General features: G+C 36.0%; 1 protein-coding gene across 1 annotated transcript in view; it reads left to right on the forward strand.

Moving 5' to 3' along the window:
- The window catches only part of LOC126278507 (dipeptidase 1-like), a 439,923-nt gene that overhangs the window by 383,520 nt on the left and 35,327 nt on the right, over window positions 1-21,076 (forward strand). The window contains exons 5-6 of the mRNA XM_049978668.1: window positions 14,352-14,502; window positions 16,416-16,479. Of these exons, the coding sequence (XP_049834625.1) occupies window positions 14,352-14,502; window positions 16,416-16,479 (215 nt within the window). The remainder of the gene's footprint in view (window positions 1-14,351; window positions 14,503-16,415; window positions 16,480-21,076) is intronic.

Genomic DNA, 21,076 nt, shown 5'->3' on the forward strand with positions numbered 1-21,076 from the left:
CCACATTGTGCAGGGACTATAAAATAAATTAGCTGAAATAGTTCTATTAACTGACTATCTAAAGGACATTAACATCCGTTGCATAAGTGAGCACTGGGTAAAAGAAATGCAAGCGTCTAGCATAATTATTCCAAATTTTGAAATGATTAGCAAATTTTGTAGAATCAACAATAAAGGGGGTGGGACATGTATTTATGTTAGGACAGGGGTAGCATCAAAAGAAATTAAATGTAAACTAAAAATGCATAGAAAAAGATTTTGAATACAGTATATGTGAGCTAACCAAATTAAAAATCACTATTGTGTTTTGTACTGATCACCATTGGGCAACTTCGCTATTTTTATAGAAAACCTTGAGGGACTACTGAATGAACTTAAACATAATGTAATTGTTCTTCGTGATTTTAAAGTTAACTTTAAGAATGATTGTAGTAAACAACGGCAACTGTGCAATCTGTTTTCGTTTCATATGATGGCAACTGTAAATGAAGTTACCAGATGCGGAAATATGTCTGCAACTATAATAGATCAAGTATTTATAAACAAGGACAAGTGTGAATATAACAGTGAAGTAATTGACACTGGTTTCTCGGACCACAAGGTATCAAATTGAGTTTAAATGTCACACCTTATGAGGACCCTGTTTTCAATAACAAATACAGAGAAAGGAGATTTATAAATGATGACAGCATAAGAATTTTTAATTACATTCTGGAAAATAATAACTGGGATAGTGAATCAAGGTGTGATGTTAACACAAAGTTTGACTTATTCCTTGAAAACTAGAAACACGTCTTCGATGTTGCCTTTCCTATAAAAAGAGTCAAAACTAAACATAAAACCAAAACATGGGTTACAAAGGGGATTAGAAAGTCATCACTCTCAGAAAGTTAAATAAATCAGCCAGGAAGAATGTAGCACTGAAAGCACATGTGAAATGTTATAGAAGCCTGTACAAGAAAGTAATAATTGCAGCTAAGAAGCTTGATAATGATTCATATATTGAGAAAGGTAACAACAAAATGAAGTCAAGTTGGGAGGTATTAAATAAAAATATAGGTAGACACAAAAGAAAATATAACAGCTTTGTCATTAAAAGCAGGGGTATAATTGTTACGGACCCACTTCAGATTGCCAACATATTTAACAAACATTTCATAAATATAGCAATAAATTTAATTAAAACTAAATGCATTTCCAATAGCAATGTTCCTTGATCCAGTAACTGAATCAGAGGTAGTAAATGCTATAAATAAGTTAAAAAATAAAATGTTATGTGGGTGTGATGGGATTCCTGACAGTCATTAAGCAAAGTGCAAGAAACATAGCCTCACATCTCACTGAAATTATAAATGAATCTTTTAAGGCAGGGGTGTTTGCATCTTACTTTTACTTTACTTTTTCGTGTCTGGAGACTTGTTTCAAAGCCTTTCAGCCCAATGTCGGGCCAAGTCCAATGTTTCTCTCTTCTCAAGCCATAGTTCGTCAAGGGTACACGTTGTGGGGCAGATGGAACACTGTAGGTGTCCCATATCCTGAACTTCACCACAATCGCATTTGTTGTCTCCTTCGTCCTTGAAGCCCCATTTGACTTGGTATGCTTTAACTGGTGCTACGCCTGTTCTGATGCGGTTCAGTGTTCTCCAAATCTTCCAGCTTGATGTACTGCTGCTGGGTATTTCTCGTGAGGCAGGGTAGTCCTTTGGAGGCTCGTTCAATTCACTAGTGAGAAATCGCTTGCGGGATTTAAGTCTGCTACGTCCACATGAAGAACCATGCAGCGGGTGGCGCTCGTCGAAAATCTGTTTAAATTTTTCTGTATGTTCGTGCGCAATTCTTCGGGATTCAGGAGATGTATATTTTCCCTAGTGGAGTGGGCTTCATGCATCTTGTTGTTAGCCTGCATGTTTCATTAAGAACTTTAGTGACTTTTTTGGCATGTGCGGATCGAGACCATACAGGGCATGCTTATTCTGCCGTGGAGAAGCAAAGTGCTTGAGCAGTTGCTCGTAATACAGTTGGACTAGCTCCCCATTCACTATTCATCAGTTTTCTTAAAATACTGTTCCTGGCAGCAACTTTTTGGCAGGTTTTTTCACAGTGATATCTGTACGTCAGTGATTTACCCAGCACGACACCAAGGTATGTTGGTTTGTCCGTATGGTCCAGTTTGTTGCCATTCCAGGTGACGCTCAGCTTCCTGTTTGCCTGTTTTGTGCGGAGGTGGAAAGTGCTAACCTGTGTCTTAGATGGATTTTGTTACAGGGAGTTCTCTTTATAGTATTCAGATATTACATTTAGCGAGCTTTCTAATTTCCCTTCTACTTCCTCGAAGCTATTTCCTTGCGCTGTAATGGCCAGATCATCGGAATACAAGAAATGTGTAGTATGTTCCGGTGTTGGTTGATCATTGGTGTATAGGTTAAACAGTAGGGGGGCCAGCACACTGCCCTGGGCGAGACAGTTCTTTTGTCGACGCCATCGGCTTTTTTTTTTTTAATTATTTTTCATCTAGCATTACATAGAACTGTCTGTTTTGCAGCAGAGATTCAATGATTTTTGCGAACTGGTGATCCTTAAATGTACGGTACAGTTTCTCCATGAGCTTTCTGTGGTTGACTGTGTCGTATGCAGAACTTAAGTCCACCAACGCTACACCTGTTATTTGTTTGATTTCAAACCCTTCATCTATATGTTCTGTGAGTGCTAGGATTTGACTGGTGCATGATTTCCCGGGTCTGAATCCAGCATGTTGGGGAATGAGCTTTTGGTCTGCGATATTTGCTATGCGGTTTAGGATTATTCGTTCGTACAGTTTGTACAGATGGCACACACCGAGCGAGATGGCGCAGTGGTTAGCACACTGGACTCGCATTCGGGAGGACGACGGTTCAATCCAACGTCCGGCCATCCTGATTTAGGTTTTCCGTAATTTGCCTAAATCGCTTCAGGCAAATGCCGGGATGGTTCCTTAGAAAGGGCACGGCCGATTTCCTTCCCCATCCTTCCGTAATACGAGCTTGTGCTCCGTCTCTAATGACCTCGTTGTCGACGGGACGTTAAACAGTAATCTCCTCCTCCCTCCAGATGGCACACGAGTGCTATTGGGTAGTAGTTCTTCGATTGACCTGCGTATTTCCCAGGTTTTAGTAGCGCCACTACCTTTGATTTCTTCCAAATCTTTGGGATCTTACACGTTTTTAAGCAATGATTAAAGAGATGCAGGATCCATTGCTTGGTACTAGGTCCCAGCTGTTTGATCTGTTCCACGCATATATCGTAGACTCCCGCTGCTCTCTCGTTTTTCATTGTATTCATTCCATGATTAAGATCTTTCATGGTAAATGGTATTTCGAACATGCTAGACTCTTGTCTCTGAATCCTACCAATTTTTATTTTCTGACATTTTTTGTTGGGTTTTCCATTTAGTAGGAGCTGATCGGCAATTTGATTGGGTGTTACTGAAGAGCATTGTTTAGCTGTCCCAAAGTCACAATTAAGTTTTTTTATTAAGTTCCAAGTGACTTTGCCGGGTCATATCCATTCTTTCCAGAGTTTTGACCCATTTCCTTTGTCTTGATTCACTAATCATTTCCATTAGTGTTTCTCCACATTGGACTACTTCTTCACTAAAGGGGTCCCGTTCGTAAAGCATTTCGTACTCCCTCAGGATGTTCTTTGATTCGTCCGAGAGACCTAGGATAAAATGCTTCCTGCAGCCTCGGGGTATGTGTCTTCGAGAAATCTTTTAGAGGGTCTCTACGAAAGTTTGATAGTTTTATGGAATTGGGTGTAGATTTTTTATTTCTGCATCCAGTTCCACAGCATATTCTGTCTTAGCTTTTTTAAAGTTGAAGCGTCTGCGGAATGGTATTTTCGTTGTTCTCAAAGCAGCGTATATTTGGATTCCGATAGGTCGGTGTTGTGTTTTAGGAAGAGGTGCATATGCAGTTTTTAAGCATCAGTCTTCCACGTTTGCGCGTACAAAACAAATGTCACGGTTGTATTCGCGCTTCCAGATTTTGCTGCTGAACGAGCATGGTAGCTTGGGATCATGGCTCAGGGATAAATTATTTATTTCCGCCCACTGCTCTAATTTATATCCGTTGTCGTCTGTATGTTTGTAGCACCATGATATGCTGTGGCAGTTGAAGTCTCCTAAGATGAACTGTGTTTTCTGGTTGTTGAAGTTTGGCAGCAAAGTGAAGTTGAACTTCTCTCCGGGCGGCTTGTATACTGACGTTACGGTGAAGATGCTAGCTACACTCGACAGTCAGTAATTCTATGTTATTGTATGTAGTTCTGTTAGTTGATATTATGGCCATCTCAGGTTTTGTGAAGATAGCGCTGCCATATTTAGGATGTGGATTTTCTATGGCTAATTTCATTCCTTTTATTTCTGGTCCTATTGCCCCTTCTTTCTTTTGTGTTTCTTGTATACACAGTATGTCCCATTTGTGCGTGCGGCAGAGTTGTGATATGATTTGTTGTTTGTTTTTGGTGATACCCTCTACGTTTAGGCTTGCAATCGTCAGAGTTGGCTCTGAGAAGGGCCCATTCTTTTTGCTTTTCCGGTGTTGGAAGGATTGGCCGTTGTCTGTTTCCATCAAAACTTAAAACGTCAACTATAAAGCCACTATATAAGAACGGTGATAAATATGATGTTAGTAACTTTAGGCCTTTATCAATGTTGTCAGGTTTCTCAAAAATAATAGAAAGGGTAATGTGTCATAGACTATACAAATTTCTTATTAAGAATAGAATATTGGTTAATGCACAAAATGGTTTCCGTAAAAATAAATCAGCTGAAATAGCCATCTTCAATTTTTTGCAACTTGTTCTGAATTCCATAAGTAGAATGGGATTAAATTGTGGATTGTTTTTAGACTTATCAAAGTCCTTTGATGTCATCGACCAAAAGTTACTGCTTAGGAAGATATATGCCTATGGGATACATGGAGTTGCCCACAAATAGTTTGAATCATATATGTCAGACAGGTATCAGAAGGTGGAGATAAGCCATGCAGATAGGACATATTCATAAAGATTCGAGAGAGTTTTGTACGGAGTACCCCAGGGATCTATGTTAGGCCCATTACTGTTTTTAATATTTATCAATAACCTACCAAGTCAACTATCTGTAGCAGAGGCATGACTGTTTGCTGACGATACAAGTTTGTTTGTTAAAGCAAATAGTGAAGCTGACTTACAGGAAAAAGTCACATTAGCAACAGACAAGGCAGGCAGATGGTTTAATGAAAACAGACTGATTGTGAATGCCAAAAAAACAACCTGAATCCACTTCAGACATATTACAAATAAAACAAAAACTAACCTTACAATAGAAATGGGTAAGTGTAAGATTGGGAGTATGGTTTGATGAACACTTAAGATGGGAAAAGCATGTAATATCATTTTAAAAAAAATTAAGGCAACCATGTTATATACTTAGAATGCTTAAAAGCTCATGTAACATTAAAACAGTTTTATCTGATTATTTCTCATTCATGCAGGTTTATTAAGATACAGTGTACAGTTCTGGGGGAACAATAGTCTAACAAAACATTCATTTAGACTACAAAAGAAGGCAGTCAGAATAATAAAAGGTATAGGATATAGAGACTCTTTTAGGCATGCTTTCAAAGAATTAAAAAGCATGACTTTACCATCCTTATACATATATGAAAGAATATGTTTCTTAAAAGAACATGAGGAATTTTCTACATTAAACAGAGAATTTCACAACTACGAAACAAGGAATAGGAATGATTTCCACAGAGAAATTCATAAAACAGCTACGTATCATAAAAGTGTACTACACCAATCCAAAATCCTCTACAGTGCTCTCCCCAAAGAACTAAAAATAATACCAAAACTGCACATGTTTAAAAGAGGATTAAAAAAAATGATATTGAGCAATAGTTTTTACAGTATTGAAAAGTTTATGAATCATTGACAATAAAAGCGCAGTTAATATATCCCCGACATAATAAATATGTGTAATTGCTCACATTTAAATACTTGCTGTATTTATTAAAGTGTGAAACAGTGTTAATATAAGAATGGAAATAATCTTTGATGTGAGAATCACTACCTCTTTTTTTTACGTTGTTATCTTACTTGTATATTTTTATGTTAATGTTCTTATAGTTCTATTAAAATTGTAATGTGTAAGTGACAAATTCAATTATAAAATTTCATGTACATGTATTTTAAATTGTAATGTTTATTGACAAGGCCTATGTCATTTTGATGATGTACTACAAGGACGCTAATAAATTGAATTGAAGTATTATTGCCTGGAGTAATTAAGTGTGATTTCATATGATTCATTTTCACAGCTTATAAGATTATTAATGGAGGATATTATTTATGTAACCATGTAATTTAGCATATATATAATTTTAACAAATTCGTAACATCGCAATTGTAATTTTTGAAAAACATTTTTGTAATAATGACACAGTACATAAAGTCCTGTCGTAAATTTATAAAAAGTGACATGGCAGAAGCGAGACTAGTTCAGAACAGGGGCAGCTTTATGACACTCTATCAGGTAAATGTAAAATATAGCTGGCCGGTGTGGCCTAGCAGTTCTACGCCCTTCAGTATGGAACCGCGCGACCGTTATGGTCACAGGTTCGAATCCTGCCTTGGGCATGGATGTGTGTGATGTCGTTAGGTTAGTTACGTTGATGTAGTTCTAAGTTATAGGGGACTGATGACCTCAGATGTTAAGTCCCATAGTGCTCAGAGCCTTTCACTAAAATCATTGTGTTGACAAGACTATTTATTAGTTAGAAATGCCGCTTATCTTCTGATATGTAAGCTGAACTGCATGATAAGACTTGAAAAATTGATAGAGCTACAGCAGATAATTAGTCTGCAACCAGCAGATTACATAAGCAGATTACATAGTTACCCAGGCAGACATAAATGTAGAAATTTAAAAAAAAAAAAAAGGATAATATTAAATTCCAGAACTTACTTGAAACTAATGGGACGAGCACAAAACTTAGAGGGTTTTGGAAGAGAAAAAATAAATATTACAGTCCTAAAAATGCAGACATACCAAAGCAAATATTAACGCCAAAAACAAGCAAACAACATTCACAGCAATCGCCAAAACCACAATAAAAATGAAGTAAATGATCATATGGCATTATTAGTTAAGAGACACCATTTGGGATCGTTTGGCGACTTGATGAAAAAGTATTTATTTGATGCCATTTCAGAGACTTGCATGTCATTGAGTGTTAGAGGAAATGATTTGGACGACACATACAACCAAGAGGCATGGTAGGGGTAGAATATTTAGCTGTTGAAATAATTGCTTTGGAGGAGTTAGCCTTGAACTGTTTGTAATTATTTCAACAGCTTGTTTTTGTAGAGTGAAGATGGTTTTGAGATTTTTCTTACTATGACCCCAGAAGGTGAGGCCATAGGTAATAGCAGAATGTATATAAGCAAAGTAAACAGTTCTGCTACATTTCCTACTACATACAAAGCTAATAATATGTAATGCAAAGCAAGCAGAGCATGACTTATGAGAGAGATACAGGATGTGGGATTTCCAGTCTAAATTTTCATCTATATGTACACCTAAGACATTTGTGGTAGCAATTCTCACAATTTCTTTGTTTTGTATTCTGAGATCCAGATCAGTGTGTGGCTTTGTTTTCCTGTAATGGATATAATTAGTTTTTGAGATATTTATGGTTAATTTGTTCATTTCAAACCAATTTTGCAAATATTCTATAGCTCTGGATGCAGATGTTGGCAATATCCAGTTTATGTCAGTTACTACAATGTTTGCCTCATCTGCAAACAGGGTTATGTGAGTACCATTTACTGGAATCTTGATATCATTTATGTAAAGAAGAAATAGGAGAGGTCCTAGAACACTCCCCTGTGGTACCCCAATTGGCACAGTCTGAATATCCCATCTGTAAACAATACCTTGGTTTTTACTGTTTGTTGTTGCAATTTCTACTACCTGTTTCCTATTACGGAGATATGACGGAAACCATGTTTTTGCCACTCCTCATATACCAACATATTTTAATTTGTCTAGCAGGATATCATGTTTGACAGTATCAAATGCCTTTGATAAGTCCAGGTTTATTCCCAGTGTACTGTTGTTCCTATCTAGCCCCGTTACAATATCTTCAATGAATTGGTTTACAGACAATAAATTGAATTTCTCGAGGTAATTTGTAAATCTGTTTCTCATGACTGTCTCTATTACTTTTGAAAATACTGATAATAAAGTGGTTGGTCTATAGTTTCCCACTTCATGTATATTGCCCTTTTTATACACTGGTTTTATTTTTGCAATTTTTAATCGTTGTGGAAAGACTCCTTCTGACAAAGATATGTTTATGATGTGTGAGACTGGTTCCGATATGACACTAGCACATCTCGTCATGACTGAAAAAGGTACCTCGTCAGTCTCTGAGGACATTTTATTCTTCATTGTTTTTCTTATTCAATTAACTTCCAATTTGTTCGTGGAAAGAAGGAATATTGAATTAACACTTTGTTCTCCTGGGATTGATGTTCTACTAATCCTATAGAGCTAAAACGAAGTTCGAGGTACCACAAAATGAAATTTCGCCCAAATAACTAAATACCAAAAATCTAACCTCAACAGTTTGGGTAAAACAAATTCCACAATATCTATTAATAACAATACAACATAATTACCAACAAACAAATAGCACAACCCAAAAATATGTAAAAATTTGCATTAACATCGGTATCTGTGTACAAGAAATGCACTGTTACGCACATAAGCAAAATCTACCACACAAATTACAATAAAATATGTACCTGTCAAAGTCAGCTGATACATAAATCTAGCAATCTAGTGGTACAACAAAAATGGTACCAAAAAGAATTCCATTGACAGAATCTCTCGAATAGCCAGCCTAAAGTCACAAATGAGCGACCCTCTGGATATAACAACATATACTGTATCACTGACAGTGTCACGTTTACTGACTCCATGTTATGGTGCAACAACTTTCATCAGTCTGATACTTTCTCCATAAATGTAATACTTTACGTATGTGATAGTTAAATCAAATAGCTGTAGAAACTTGATCATAGTCAATTCAGGAAACCTATTCATGATCTTGATTGTCATATCCATAACTAACAAAAAATTACACTTAAAATTAAATCTCCAGCCATAAACAACATATCAAACTAATAATTCCAAACCTAAAAGTAAACCTATTACAGTGACTGCGGACAACAAAATAACTCACTAGCAAATGGTGCAAACTCTTCTAGTACTACACTCACAAACACCACTCAAGAAGTCCAGTAAATCACTAACAGCACTCACAAACAATTTAGAAACAAATATCCCACGCGAGAGAGTACCAATGCATACTCCAACATGCCCTCTGAATATGCAATTCATTTCAAATGGGTGGCACCACCATGATGTCACACAACACAACACAGCTACATCAAAGGTTAAAACAGACAGATGATATCACAAAAATTTGGTTTAATCACTCCATTTGTAATAAGGATGAGGACAGATCAGTTAACGTTTACTTTTCTTGTCAGAAAAGTGTTAGTCTATTGTAATAATCATCATTAGAAGTTTCTTTACATCACATACATTTTACACAAGCTTATAGGAAAGCTATGCTTACTGAAATAAAGGGCCCACAAAAATGATGGGTACCAAGTGCCTATGTATCTAGTGACAGAGTTATAACCCTCCAAAATACAGTGTGGGAAGCACAATAAATGTGGTGCATTACAGTAATTTCTATTTTCGAATGCATATATATATTACAATAACAGCAAAGCTTTACCTACAATGAGTGCATTTAAAAGATTATTTTGTTTTCCTTTCATTGATACTCAGCCGTAATGAAAAAGTAAGCTATCACGATAACTAAAAATACATCAGTTTGATTTTTTTCTATGTGTATCACACGTTTTAGTACACTACTTCGAATCTTTAATATCTATTTCACTGCTAACTACAGTTTTTTGTCTCTGTAATTTGCTTCTGCAATCTATTCTCATGTGGAGATGGTGTTCTTTCATCAGAGACTAAATTCTGGGTGATTTTATTGAACTGAAAATAAGGATGTGCTACATATTGTTAAGAGATATTATTCTACTTGGAGGACACTATAAAAGTATCCGTTCTTAATACGGTAGGTGTTCTTGTGCCTAGATTCGTTCCCTGGTTGGTGAGCATTTTCTTAGGGTGGATATAATTGTTTCCTTCGTAGTTGTTTACCCTTCATTGTTGTCATCATTGGTGGAAATTTTCTTGTTCTGAGTCTATGTTAGAGTCTGAGTGGCTGTTGTTTTTTGGTATCAATCTATCTCAACTCATCTACTGAGGAACTCTTGTTTGCAGATTTTTCTTAGTAATGGTACTTCTAAGAAGGTTTTATAATACAGTTTATCATTCTGACATTATATTGGTAGCTTGGGGTAATAATAGTATTTGAGGTGACATGGAACAGATACTAGCCACCAATTCTACAGTCATGTGGCTGATGGAGTATTTAGCTTTAAAATTGTTACACACCCTATGATTTGTTTTAAGATCTTTGCCTGTTTTCTCACTCACTTAATGAATGTTCTGTAACCAAATCAAATTTTCTTCAAATAATTGTTGGACAATTTTTTAGACATGTAAGAAATTTCATTGCACTTATCATCACTTTTTACTATTTGCTCAACAACCTTTGTTGCCAATTCTTTGTACTAGTAAATGATGATACATAATCGAAGACCTAACATTAGTAATGTGTTAAGGACCAAAAGTAAAGTTTCGAGATATAATAAGAAAACAGTATTGTATGCCATATGAAATTAGCACATGTTTTATTGTCTTATACCTTTATTAACACACAGGAAATATAAATTATACTGCAAGTCCAGAGAAAATTGCATTAAATTGCCCAGAAAAAGAAAAAAAATCCTTGAAGGCAGAAGGTGTCTAAAAACATTACCATATTCAGACTGAATGCACTAAGTTCATCAGAGATATCAATCTGTAATGGTTGGTAAAACATTCCGAAATATAAGAGATGTAAACAATATGCAACAAATATCTTCAGTTAGCAGTATCATTACACAAATCAGTAAAAATCTTCTGATGGTTATGTGGTATAAAGGGAACCATAGCAAGTAAATTCTTCCTTTTTTTTCAGCACACAATTATGGAATATGTGGTAATACTGAAAGTTGTGTATGAATGAAATTGTGAACAGTTTTGCCTTTCTTTAGGATGTTTACACTTCCCCCTATTCAGTGTCACTGAATGTCCTGATGAACACTATTCCAGGTGAGGTGATTCTATCTTGTAAAGCAGAACTGATGTATGGCATTGTTGTGTTCATGACTTTATCAGCAGGAGCCTGGAAGTCAATAAAGTCATTTTCTTCAATTTTGAGTTTCTTGAATGGTAAAAAGGAGCTTGCTGAAGTAATCACTTTTTCTAAATCATCAAGTGCATAACACTTAACTACCTTCTTGTGCTTTTCTATTAGGGCAAAACTTCTGTCACAGGATAGGAATCTGTGGCCTGAAACCAGATACTTATGCACTACAGAGTCAAATAGGCTACAAGCACATATTATAAGCACATATTATAAGCACATATTATAAGCACATATTATAAGCACATATTATAAGCACATATTATAAGCACATATTATAAGTACATAGTTTTTGTTTTATCCACAGCAGTTGTCACTCCAAATCACAGGTTTCCTTTTGCTATCAGTTACAATTGACAGTATTTTTAGTGCAATGCCACTGTTATCAAGAGAATGAACACAGAAGTTGTAACACGAAATTTGTAAGTAGAGCATAGCTGAGTGTGTGATAGTAGGAAAAACAATACTTGTTGCAGATCGATTGCTAATGTAAACATCACTTCCAGGCCTAGTTGAAGACGTTGCATCGTTCTCCACGTTTGTCATTGTGCTTTCTGCCTTCCTATGGTACAGTTCTAGTGCTTTCTGAGCTTTTCTGTCCCCTGGTGAGTTCTCCTTTCCTCTCAAGATGCAACGAGTGAAATACCTTGCAAGTATCTAACCTTGGCCTTCCAAATGGTAGATTTGGAAAGTATTTAACTAATATTCTTCTATACTGCATTTCATTAACTTAAGTCTCTGGAAATTTGACTTTAAATGCTTTGTATAAGTGACTAATATTAAGATCACAGCTGAGGTATTCCTTAGAAGATTTCATTCTACTACAATGAGTCTCCTCTGTTACCGAGACTTGACCCATTTTTAGTCTATTGGTTAATGTCACAATCCTCCTCTTTGACACACAGAATATGTCCATGAATGTTGTGCGCAGACTCTGGAATGACAGATTTTGCCATCAGGAACCATATACACTGCGCATAATTGCAAGTAGCTTTTCTCAAGTTTGACATATATATCACTGCGCCACCTGGATACTGGTAGTATTTTCATTAAATCCTCTAGAAATTGTGCTGTTCAATTTTGCTTATAGAAGCCATGAAATAAATTTCTTCCTAATTCATTCGATAAGGGTTTCATGATAGGCTACATTTGCAGTTCGACTGGAGTGGGAAACCTTACTTCAGTTTCAGTATATTGAAAAACAGTTTCTTATTACAATAGGTACATTTCCACTCCACGTGTTTTCACTGAAATAAGTAGTTAAATCCATATATTGTGTGTACACGGTTGCCCCCATCACATTAGAGTCAAACCTAGTTCCGACACCGAGCGAGGTGGCGCAGTGGTTAGACACTGGACTCGCATTCGGGAGGATGACGGTTCAATCCCGTGTCCGACCATCCTGATTTAGGTTTTCCATGATTTCCCTGAATCACTCCAGACAAATACCGGGATGGTTCCTCTGAAAGGGCACGGCCGACTTCCTTCCCCATTCTTCCCTAATCCAATGACACCGATGACCACGCTGTCTGGTCTCCTTCCCCAAACCAACCAACCAACCTAGTTCCAACAAGAATGGAAACCTACAGTGTATAAATCAAATACCTACCTTTTTTTCTTCTAGAAACCAGAACTTGTAATATATTCTGCCCCTTAAATCGTGCAATATGCCATTGAACTTTCACAGATAAGCAATGTTTTGAAACATTACTAGCATCCTTTTGTTTCTCCACAGCAGAAACGTACCCACGACACAACAACAATACAGCAGCTATTAAGTACATGCTTAAAACTGGTCTAATAAAATTCACCGCAGATTGTCAGGCACATTTAGAATGAAGGAACTAACACCAACACCATCTGTTGGTCACTGTTACTACTTCTCAACTTCGTCATATGATAAAGCCCTTCTAGTATAATACGCATATGGATGTAGCTCCTTTAGAGAGAGTAAAATCACTGTTGGAAAAAAAATGGCACTTAGATGTTTAGAATGTTACATCTTCAGTTAACAAATTTCCTCTACCTTACAATGAGTAAATTATGTTGCATAGGACATGATTGTGCTTCTGTGCTAAAATGTGTGGGATAAAAGTTTCCATTGTTGCAGTTTCTCATGGAAAAATTAAACTGCATGTGCTACAAGACAACACAAAAAGAAATGAAGGTGGTTGTCTATTTACTTTTCTTATGAATGATGGCTTTCAAGTTTTGGCAAAAATGCAACCATACAATTGTGTCACTAATGTGCAGTGAAAAACATATGCAATTTTTTACATCAGAATGCAGCCCATACCTCCTACAACTTTTATGTTCTGAGCACCAGAACACAAACGTAATAATAAACACAACACTTCATTATTTCAAGTATTCTGGTACAGGAAAAATGTTGCCACTACTTTAATAATCATGGTTGACACAATATATTTCAAGATGGATGAAGGAATATCATGACTGTGTCAAATGTTACCAAGGAAGGAACAATGATTGATTGCTGCTGGAATTCCTTCCACAGTAAAGTATTATTTAATACAGTATTATTTAACACAATGACCACTGACTTCTATCAAAATTACATGTCTTACATAATTAAAAACCTTTTACTTTATTCAATGTACATATTATTAATATCTAAATAACTATTTACTATGTCACATCAATAAATGTTGTGGCCAATCTAATTTATCATAACTAGAATAAGATGCAATGTTGTCCTCTGGCCTCTTCCTTGCTGCGGCAAGAAATTACCAGTACCTTTCACTAAAACAATTCTGTTAAAATAGGCCTCACACATGACAATGCCATAAGCATCAAACAAGTAGTGGGTAAAATAAAAAAAGTTTTAAAAAGTATTTTGAGTGACAGATATCATAATATTTTGCATTCCTTGTATTTCTCATTGATATAATTTTTTCCATGTTACAGGTATTGAGGAGAGTTTTCGCAAAGGTCAGATAGCCAGTTTACTGTGTGTAGAAGGTGGCCATTCAATTGACTCTCGGCTTGCAGTGCTGCGTCTCTACTATGAGTTGGGTGTGCGTTACATGACACTCACACATTCTTGCAGCACTCCCTGGTGAGCTCTGCTTCAGCACTTCTTATTATATTCTACCATTTCTTTCCTAGTTCTACATTTACATGTGCACTCTGTTTGCCACCTTATGCTGTGTGCCAGAGGGACTTGTGGTATCATTAATCATACATTCCCTCCCTCTCCCCATCCCCCCACCCTCTTTTGCTGTTCCATTCAGAAATAGTGAGTTGGGAGAATGGTAGTTGGTAATTCTCTGCATGAGCTCTTAATTTTTCCAATCTTGTCTTTTTGCAAGATGTATGTAGAGGGAAGTAATATATTGTCTGCCTCTTCCTGTAACACACCTCAGAATGTAACAGAAAACACCTCTGTGATGTTCAAGCCCTCTCTTGTCATATCTGCCACTGGAGTTTCACAAGCATCTCTGTAACACTCTCACACTTACAAAAAGCACACCATATAAAATGAACTGCTCTTTTTTTCATTTTATTTATTTGTTTGTTTATTTTTGACCTTTTTAGTCTCATGTATTAATCCTACCTAATGAAAGTCCCTGGCTGACAAGCAGTATTCAACAATTGATTGAATAAGTGTTTTGTATGATTTACATTTCCGTTAAATTAGATTGGGATATTTTTATTTTATTTTCGACTTGAGCACATCTGCTTTGAATCCAGGCCAGTACTTTTTCACTATGTAATTTTAGATTTTATGAAAATTTCATTCTGATGTGAGATGCCCGCAGTAGATGTTAAACCTAGTTCAGTGTACCAAACGGTAATTTAGAACCAGTTGGCTGTATAAACCTATGTTGAAACTAGTATACTGTTGCAGAGAAATAGCCATGTTTAAAACTGTATCATATCCTGAGTCATAACAGGGGATGGTTCTTGGTTGTATGGTTATGACCTTGAAACAAAGCATCAATCATCACAGTGGAAAGTGCCATCATCTCCAAGGTCAAGAAAGGCTCGACACGTTCACACTAACATGAAGTCACTAATAATTTTTTGCGTTAAAGGAGTTTGCTCCACCTGGTCACACTGTCGATAGGCTGTTTTAGTGCAAGGTTTTGAGGTGACCGAGGGAAAATGTTTGGTGCAAACAGCCAGAGTTGTGGAAAAAGAGACTTGGCAGCAATACCCTGACCTCCATACCCACCAGACCTAGCCTTGTGTGACTTTTACCTGTTCCCAAAGATGAAAATCGCATTGAAAGGGTGACATTTTGATCCAGTTAAAGACATCCAAATGGAATCACAAAAGAGTCTTGAACACTCTTCATGCTGCGAATTTCCAGGAGTGCTTCCGAAAATGGGAACAACGCTGGGATTGTTGCTTACATACCCAAGGTGACAGGACATTAGGATATAAGTATAGTTTCCTGATTCTTACAATGAAATTCTCAAATGTTTTGGGCAGCATCTTGCACACATTAAAAAGAGCTTTTGTTGGTGGTTTCAGTTTCCCACACACTTAATTCATTTTTTCACATAATTGCTCTTCATAACTACCATAATAGATTGTGGTCAGAGTCCACATCTGCCCCTGGAAATGTCTTACAATTTAAAACCTGGTTCCTAAATTTCTGTCTTACCATTATATAATCTATCTGATACCTTCTAGTATCTCCAGGATTCTCCCATGTGTAAAACCTTCTTTCATGATTCTTGAACCAAGTGTTAGCTATGATTAAGTTACGCTCTGTGCAAAACTCTACCAGGCAGCTTCCTCTTTCATTTCTTAGCCCCAATCCATATTCACCTACTATGTTTCCTTCTCTCCCTTTTCCTACTCTCGAATTCCAGTCACCCATGACTATTAAATTTTCATCTCCCTTCACTATCTAAATGATTTCTTTTATCTCATCATACATTAATCAATTTCATCATCATCTGCAGAGCTAGTTGGCATATAAACTTGTACTACACTTAGGAACTTCTCTATCTTTTACAGGGCTACAGCATCTCCTGAAGACAAAGAAGTTCTCACAGTAAAAGGTTTAACAGATTTTGGGAAGGTAAGAGACTTACACATAAATTTAAACTGTTCTCACTGCATCTATAAAACATTGCCTGACTGTGTAGAAGCATGAATAAAGGAAGATATGAAATCATAGTCCTACTTAAACCTACTGCCTGAGGTATAGTGACAGAAGGAAAGTTGGTCATACTGAAATTTTAATTGCAGATACTAAACATGTTTACTTTCTGTTGTAAAGGCTGGTTATTCCTTATTATTAACATAATATATTTCATATTTGGAGTATTTAATTTTCTCACTATCACATTACAGTCTTAATTTAAGAGTGCCACTCATCTAAATAAATACCAGTTGTGTTCACAATGAAGTCAATGGTACTACAAATTATTCAATGAACAATAAATTAAGTAGTAGTTAAATACTACTTGTGATTGTGTATCTCTGTATTCAGCATTGAACAATATCATCATGAAAGTATATTCCTAGAAATACTGAAAGCACCAATTGATCCTGACAGTTTTTTTCATTCATTCATTCATTCATTCATTCATTCATTCACATATTGAGTTCTGCAATGCCCATAATGAAGGAGAGCATTCAGGGATGTGGAACAAGTCAAGTTATACCTCAATAGACATAGACAGACCCTGCAGGCATTACTTGCATATTTATGTACATCAGAAGAAAAATAAGTACCATCAAAGATGATGATGATGATGATGATGATGATGATAATCGAAATATCCATACCCAATACAACAAATATACAGAATAAAACAGGAGAAAAAATTGAAAAATACATCCAACTGGCTGAGGAAGTCAAGGACATGTGGCATCAGGATAAAGTTGACGTTGCACCAATTATACTGTCAACTACAGGAGTCGTACCACACAATATCCACCAGTACATCAACGCAGTACAGCTACATCCAAACATATATATACAACTACAGAAAACTGTAATTATTGATACATGTTCAATTACCCGAAAGTTCCTAAATGCCATGTAACATAAACCATACAGTTAAAAGGAACTCATGCTTGATCAAGGTCTGCATCACTTTCCATTTTTAACCAGACATAATGTCAGAGAAAGGAAAGAAATAATAATAATCCCCGTGGAGGCCCGGGAAATGAATAGGCCTCCGGTATGTTCTGCCAGTCGAAAAAGGCGATGAAAAGAACAAACCACTAATAGGGCTAACCCCCCTTTTAGTGTGATTAGTTGGTTCAGGACACAACTAAAGAAGCCTCGGACAAGCACCGTCATGGTCAGGGACGACGCTTGAACCCTATGCCCGCCCACAATGGTAACGACACTGCTAGCCAACTGGAAAATGATTTAAATCCAAATAGAGGTGTTTTGCATGATATGCTTCCTGCAACCACCCTAGAAGGAAAACAAAGACAGAGGATGAGATGGTCAGATGAAGTTAATCGACACCTCATGTTCTGTTATTACCAAGCAACAAACCTAGGAACCAACACAACTGGATACATATCATAAGTATACACAACATTTATTACCAGATACCCAGAATTAAAAATTTTAACAGAACAACGATTAGCTGATCAGATCTGTGTAATGATCAAAAATAACAGGATACCCCAGTCAGAATTAGAAAACATCAAACAACAAGTATAACAAATACTGGAACAGAATAATGTGCAATCAGAAGAAGAGGAAAATACAGTAATGGACTCTCACATCCCAGAGCAAACAGAGAACAACACACACCAATTAAACAATCAAAGGAAAACGAAATCTTAAGACTGCCACCAGAACAAGTACAAATAGAACACGAAGTGACACACATGTTAAATATAGAAGAAAAATTTCAGCTGACATATATAGAATACAAAGACGCAAATACAGACATTAGACCATTCTTGCATAGACCGCCAAATAACCCACAAGTCGAAACAATAATAAAAACTATCAACAAAATCATACACAACAAAATAAATGAAAACACAACTATGGAAGAGTTACAACTACTGTTTTATATAGGAGCACTCACTACACTAAATATACTCACTAGGCAGAGATCAGAACCAACCAACACACAGAAGAAACCCACAAAACCAGTATGGCAACACAGGCTACAGATCAGAATAGAAAAACTGAGAAAAGACATTGGACAGCTAACACAATTTATAAGACATGAAATGTCAGAAGAAAAAAAAACAAAAACAAAAAAGGCTAGGTAAAATCTCACAACAAGAAGCGGTAGAGCAATTAGATGAAAAGAAGCAGAAATTACAAGCATTGACCAAACGACTTAGAAGATACAAAAAAGTGAAAATAGAAGAAAATCAAAACCAAACATTCAACACAAACCAAAAGAAATTTTACCAGACAATAGATACCACACACATTAAAATAGACAATCCACCAAACATAACAGACGTGGAACACATCTGGAGCAACATATGGTCAAACCCGGTACAACATAAGACATGCATGGTGGATAGAAGCAGAAACAGACACATACAAGATGATACCACAAATGCCTGAAGTGATAATTTTGCAACATTAAGTCGCCAAAGCAATTAATTCTACTCACAATTGGAAAGCCCCTGGAAAAGATAAAATAGCAAATTTCTGGCTAAAGAAGTTAACCTCAACACATTCACATCTAACTAAATTATTTAACAGTTACATTGCAGACCCATACACATTCCCTGATACACTTACACATGGAATAACTTAGGTTTCATATAAAGATCAAGCAGACACAGCAAACCCAGCTAAATACCACCCCATAACATGCCTACCAACAATATACAAAATATTAACTTCAGTGATTACACAGAAATTAATGACACATACAACACAGAACAAAATTATAAATGAAGAACAAAAAGGCTGTTGCAAAAGAGCACACGGATGTAAAGAGCAACTGATTATAGATGCAGAGGTAACATATCAAGCTAAAACTAAACAAAGGTCGCTACACTACGCATACATTGATTACCAAAAAGCTTTTGATAGTGTACCCCACTCATGTTTACTACAAATATTGGAAATATACAAAGTAGATCCTAAATTGATACAGTTCCTAAAAATATCCAGTTGGAAGAAAAGACAACTGTACAAGGAGTTGAAATATAACAAAGACTTTGTTTTCATAAATTATGTCAAACGGTATAAAGGCTTATTTAAAAGGGTAGTGAAAGCTGCAAAAGAAATGGTAAATAATACATACATCTTGGCTCATGAAAACAAATCAAAGGCAGTCTGGTCTGTCGTAAAATCAGAACTGGGGATGAGAACTAACAGCAAAGTGATCTCCAAAATTAAGGTGGGAAATAAAACTATAACAAATCCTCCTCTGATTTCAGAATCATTTAACAATTTTTTTATAAATGTATCAAAATCAGTTGCAGATGTAGATGGTTATACCAAAAAAGTAAAACTAGGTCAGAAGGCAGAAGAATGCTTTAACAAATTTAAAACAATTTCAGCCAAAGATGTAGAGAACACTATATTGCAGCTCAAAAACAAAAATTCCACAGGGTGGGATGGCATACCTACTAAAGTAGTTAAATCAGCTGCCAATATAATAGCTCACCCCCTTTCCTCAATAATCAATAAATCACTCGAAGAAGGCCACTTTCCAGACGCCCTGAAGCATACAGAGGTAAAACCTTTGTTCAAAAAAGGCTCAAGAGAAGATATGGGGAACTACCACCCAATTTCTATTCTCCCAATTTTCTCAAAAATATTTGAAAAAGTGGTAGTACTACAAATAAAAAAATTTATAGAAAAATCAAACATACTGTCAGATAATCAATACGGCTTTCAGAAAGGCAAAAACACAGTAGACGCCATAAATGAGTTTGTGAAAAAAATTTGTTCTGCCTTAGACAAGTCTAGCAAAGTTGCAGGATTGTTCTGTGACCTCACAAAAGCATTTGATTGTGTAAACCATCAATTGCTCCTGTATAAAATGGAAAAATACGGAATTGGAGGTCGTGTTTTAGAGTGGTTCTGGTCATATCTCACAAAGAGAAAACAGAGTAGTTATATTATCAAGCAAGGGAAATTTCTTCTCTGAATGATGATTATTTCACAAGGCATTCCACAAGGCTCTATTCTGGGTCCAATTTTATTCTTACTTTACATAAATGACTTGCCACTAAACATAAATTCACACTCAGTTTTATTCGCTGATGATACGTCTGCCCTTATCGAAAGCAATCACTCAGAACAAATTCCCGCAACTGTCACAAATCTACTAGACAGTTTAGAAAACTGGTTCCAACTAAATGGGTTAAAATTGAATATTGGAAAAACACATTTACTACAGTTTAAAACTAAAAACTGTAAAATAAATGAAATTCATATTGCCTGCAGAAACCAGGAACTGAAAGAATCAGATTGTGTTAAATTCTTAGGAATACATTTGGACCAAAATTTATCCTGGTCTTCACATATAGAATACTTGGCAAACAAGTTAAACAGCCTGACCTTTGCTATGAAGATTTTGTCATACTCAACTAGCATGGAGAAAAGAAAAGTAGTTTATCACAGCTATTTTGAAGCTTTTATAAGGTATGGCATTATCTTTTGGGGTAATACAAGCAAAATCATTAGAATATTAAAATTACAAAAATCAATTGTTAGAAAT

The sequence above is a fragment of the Schistocerca gregaria genome, chromosome 6 (genome assembly GCF_023897955.1).
Source record: "Schistocerca gregaria isolate iqSchGreg1 chromosome 6, iqSchGreg1.2, whole genome shotgun sequence".
Taxonomy (NCBI): Eukaryota; Metazoa; Arthropoda; class Insecta; order Orthoptera; family Acrididae; genus Schistocerca; species Schistocerca gregaria.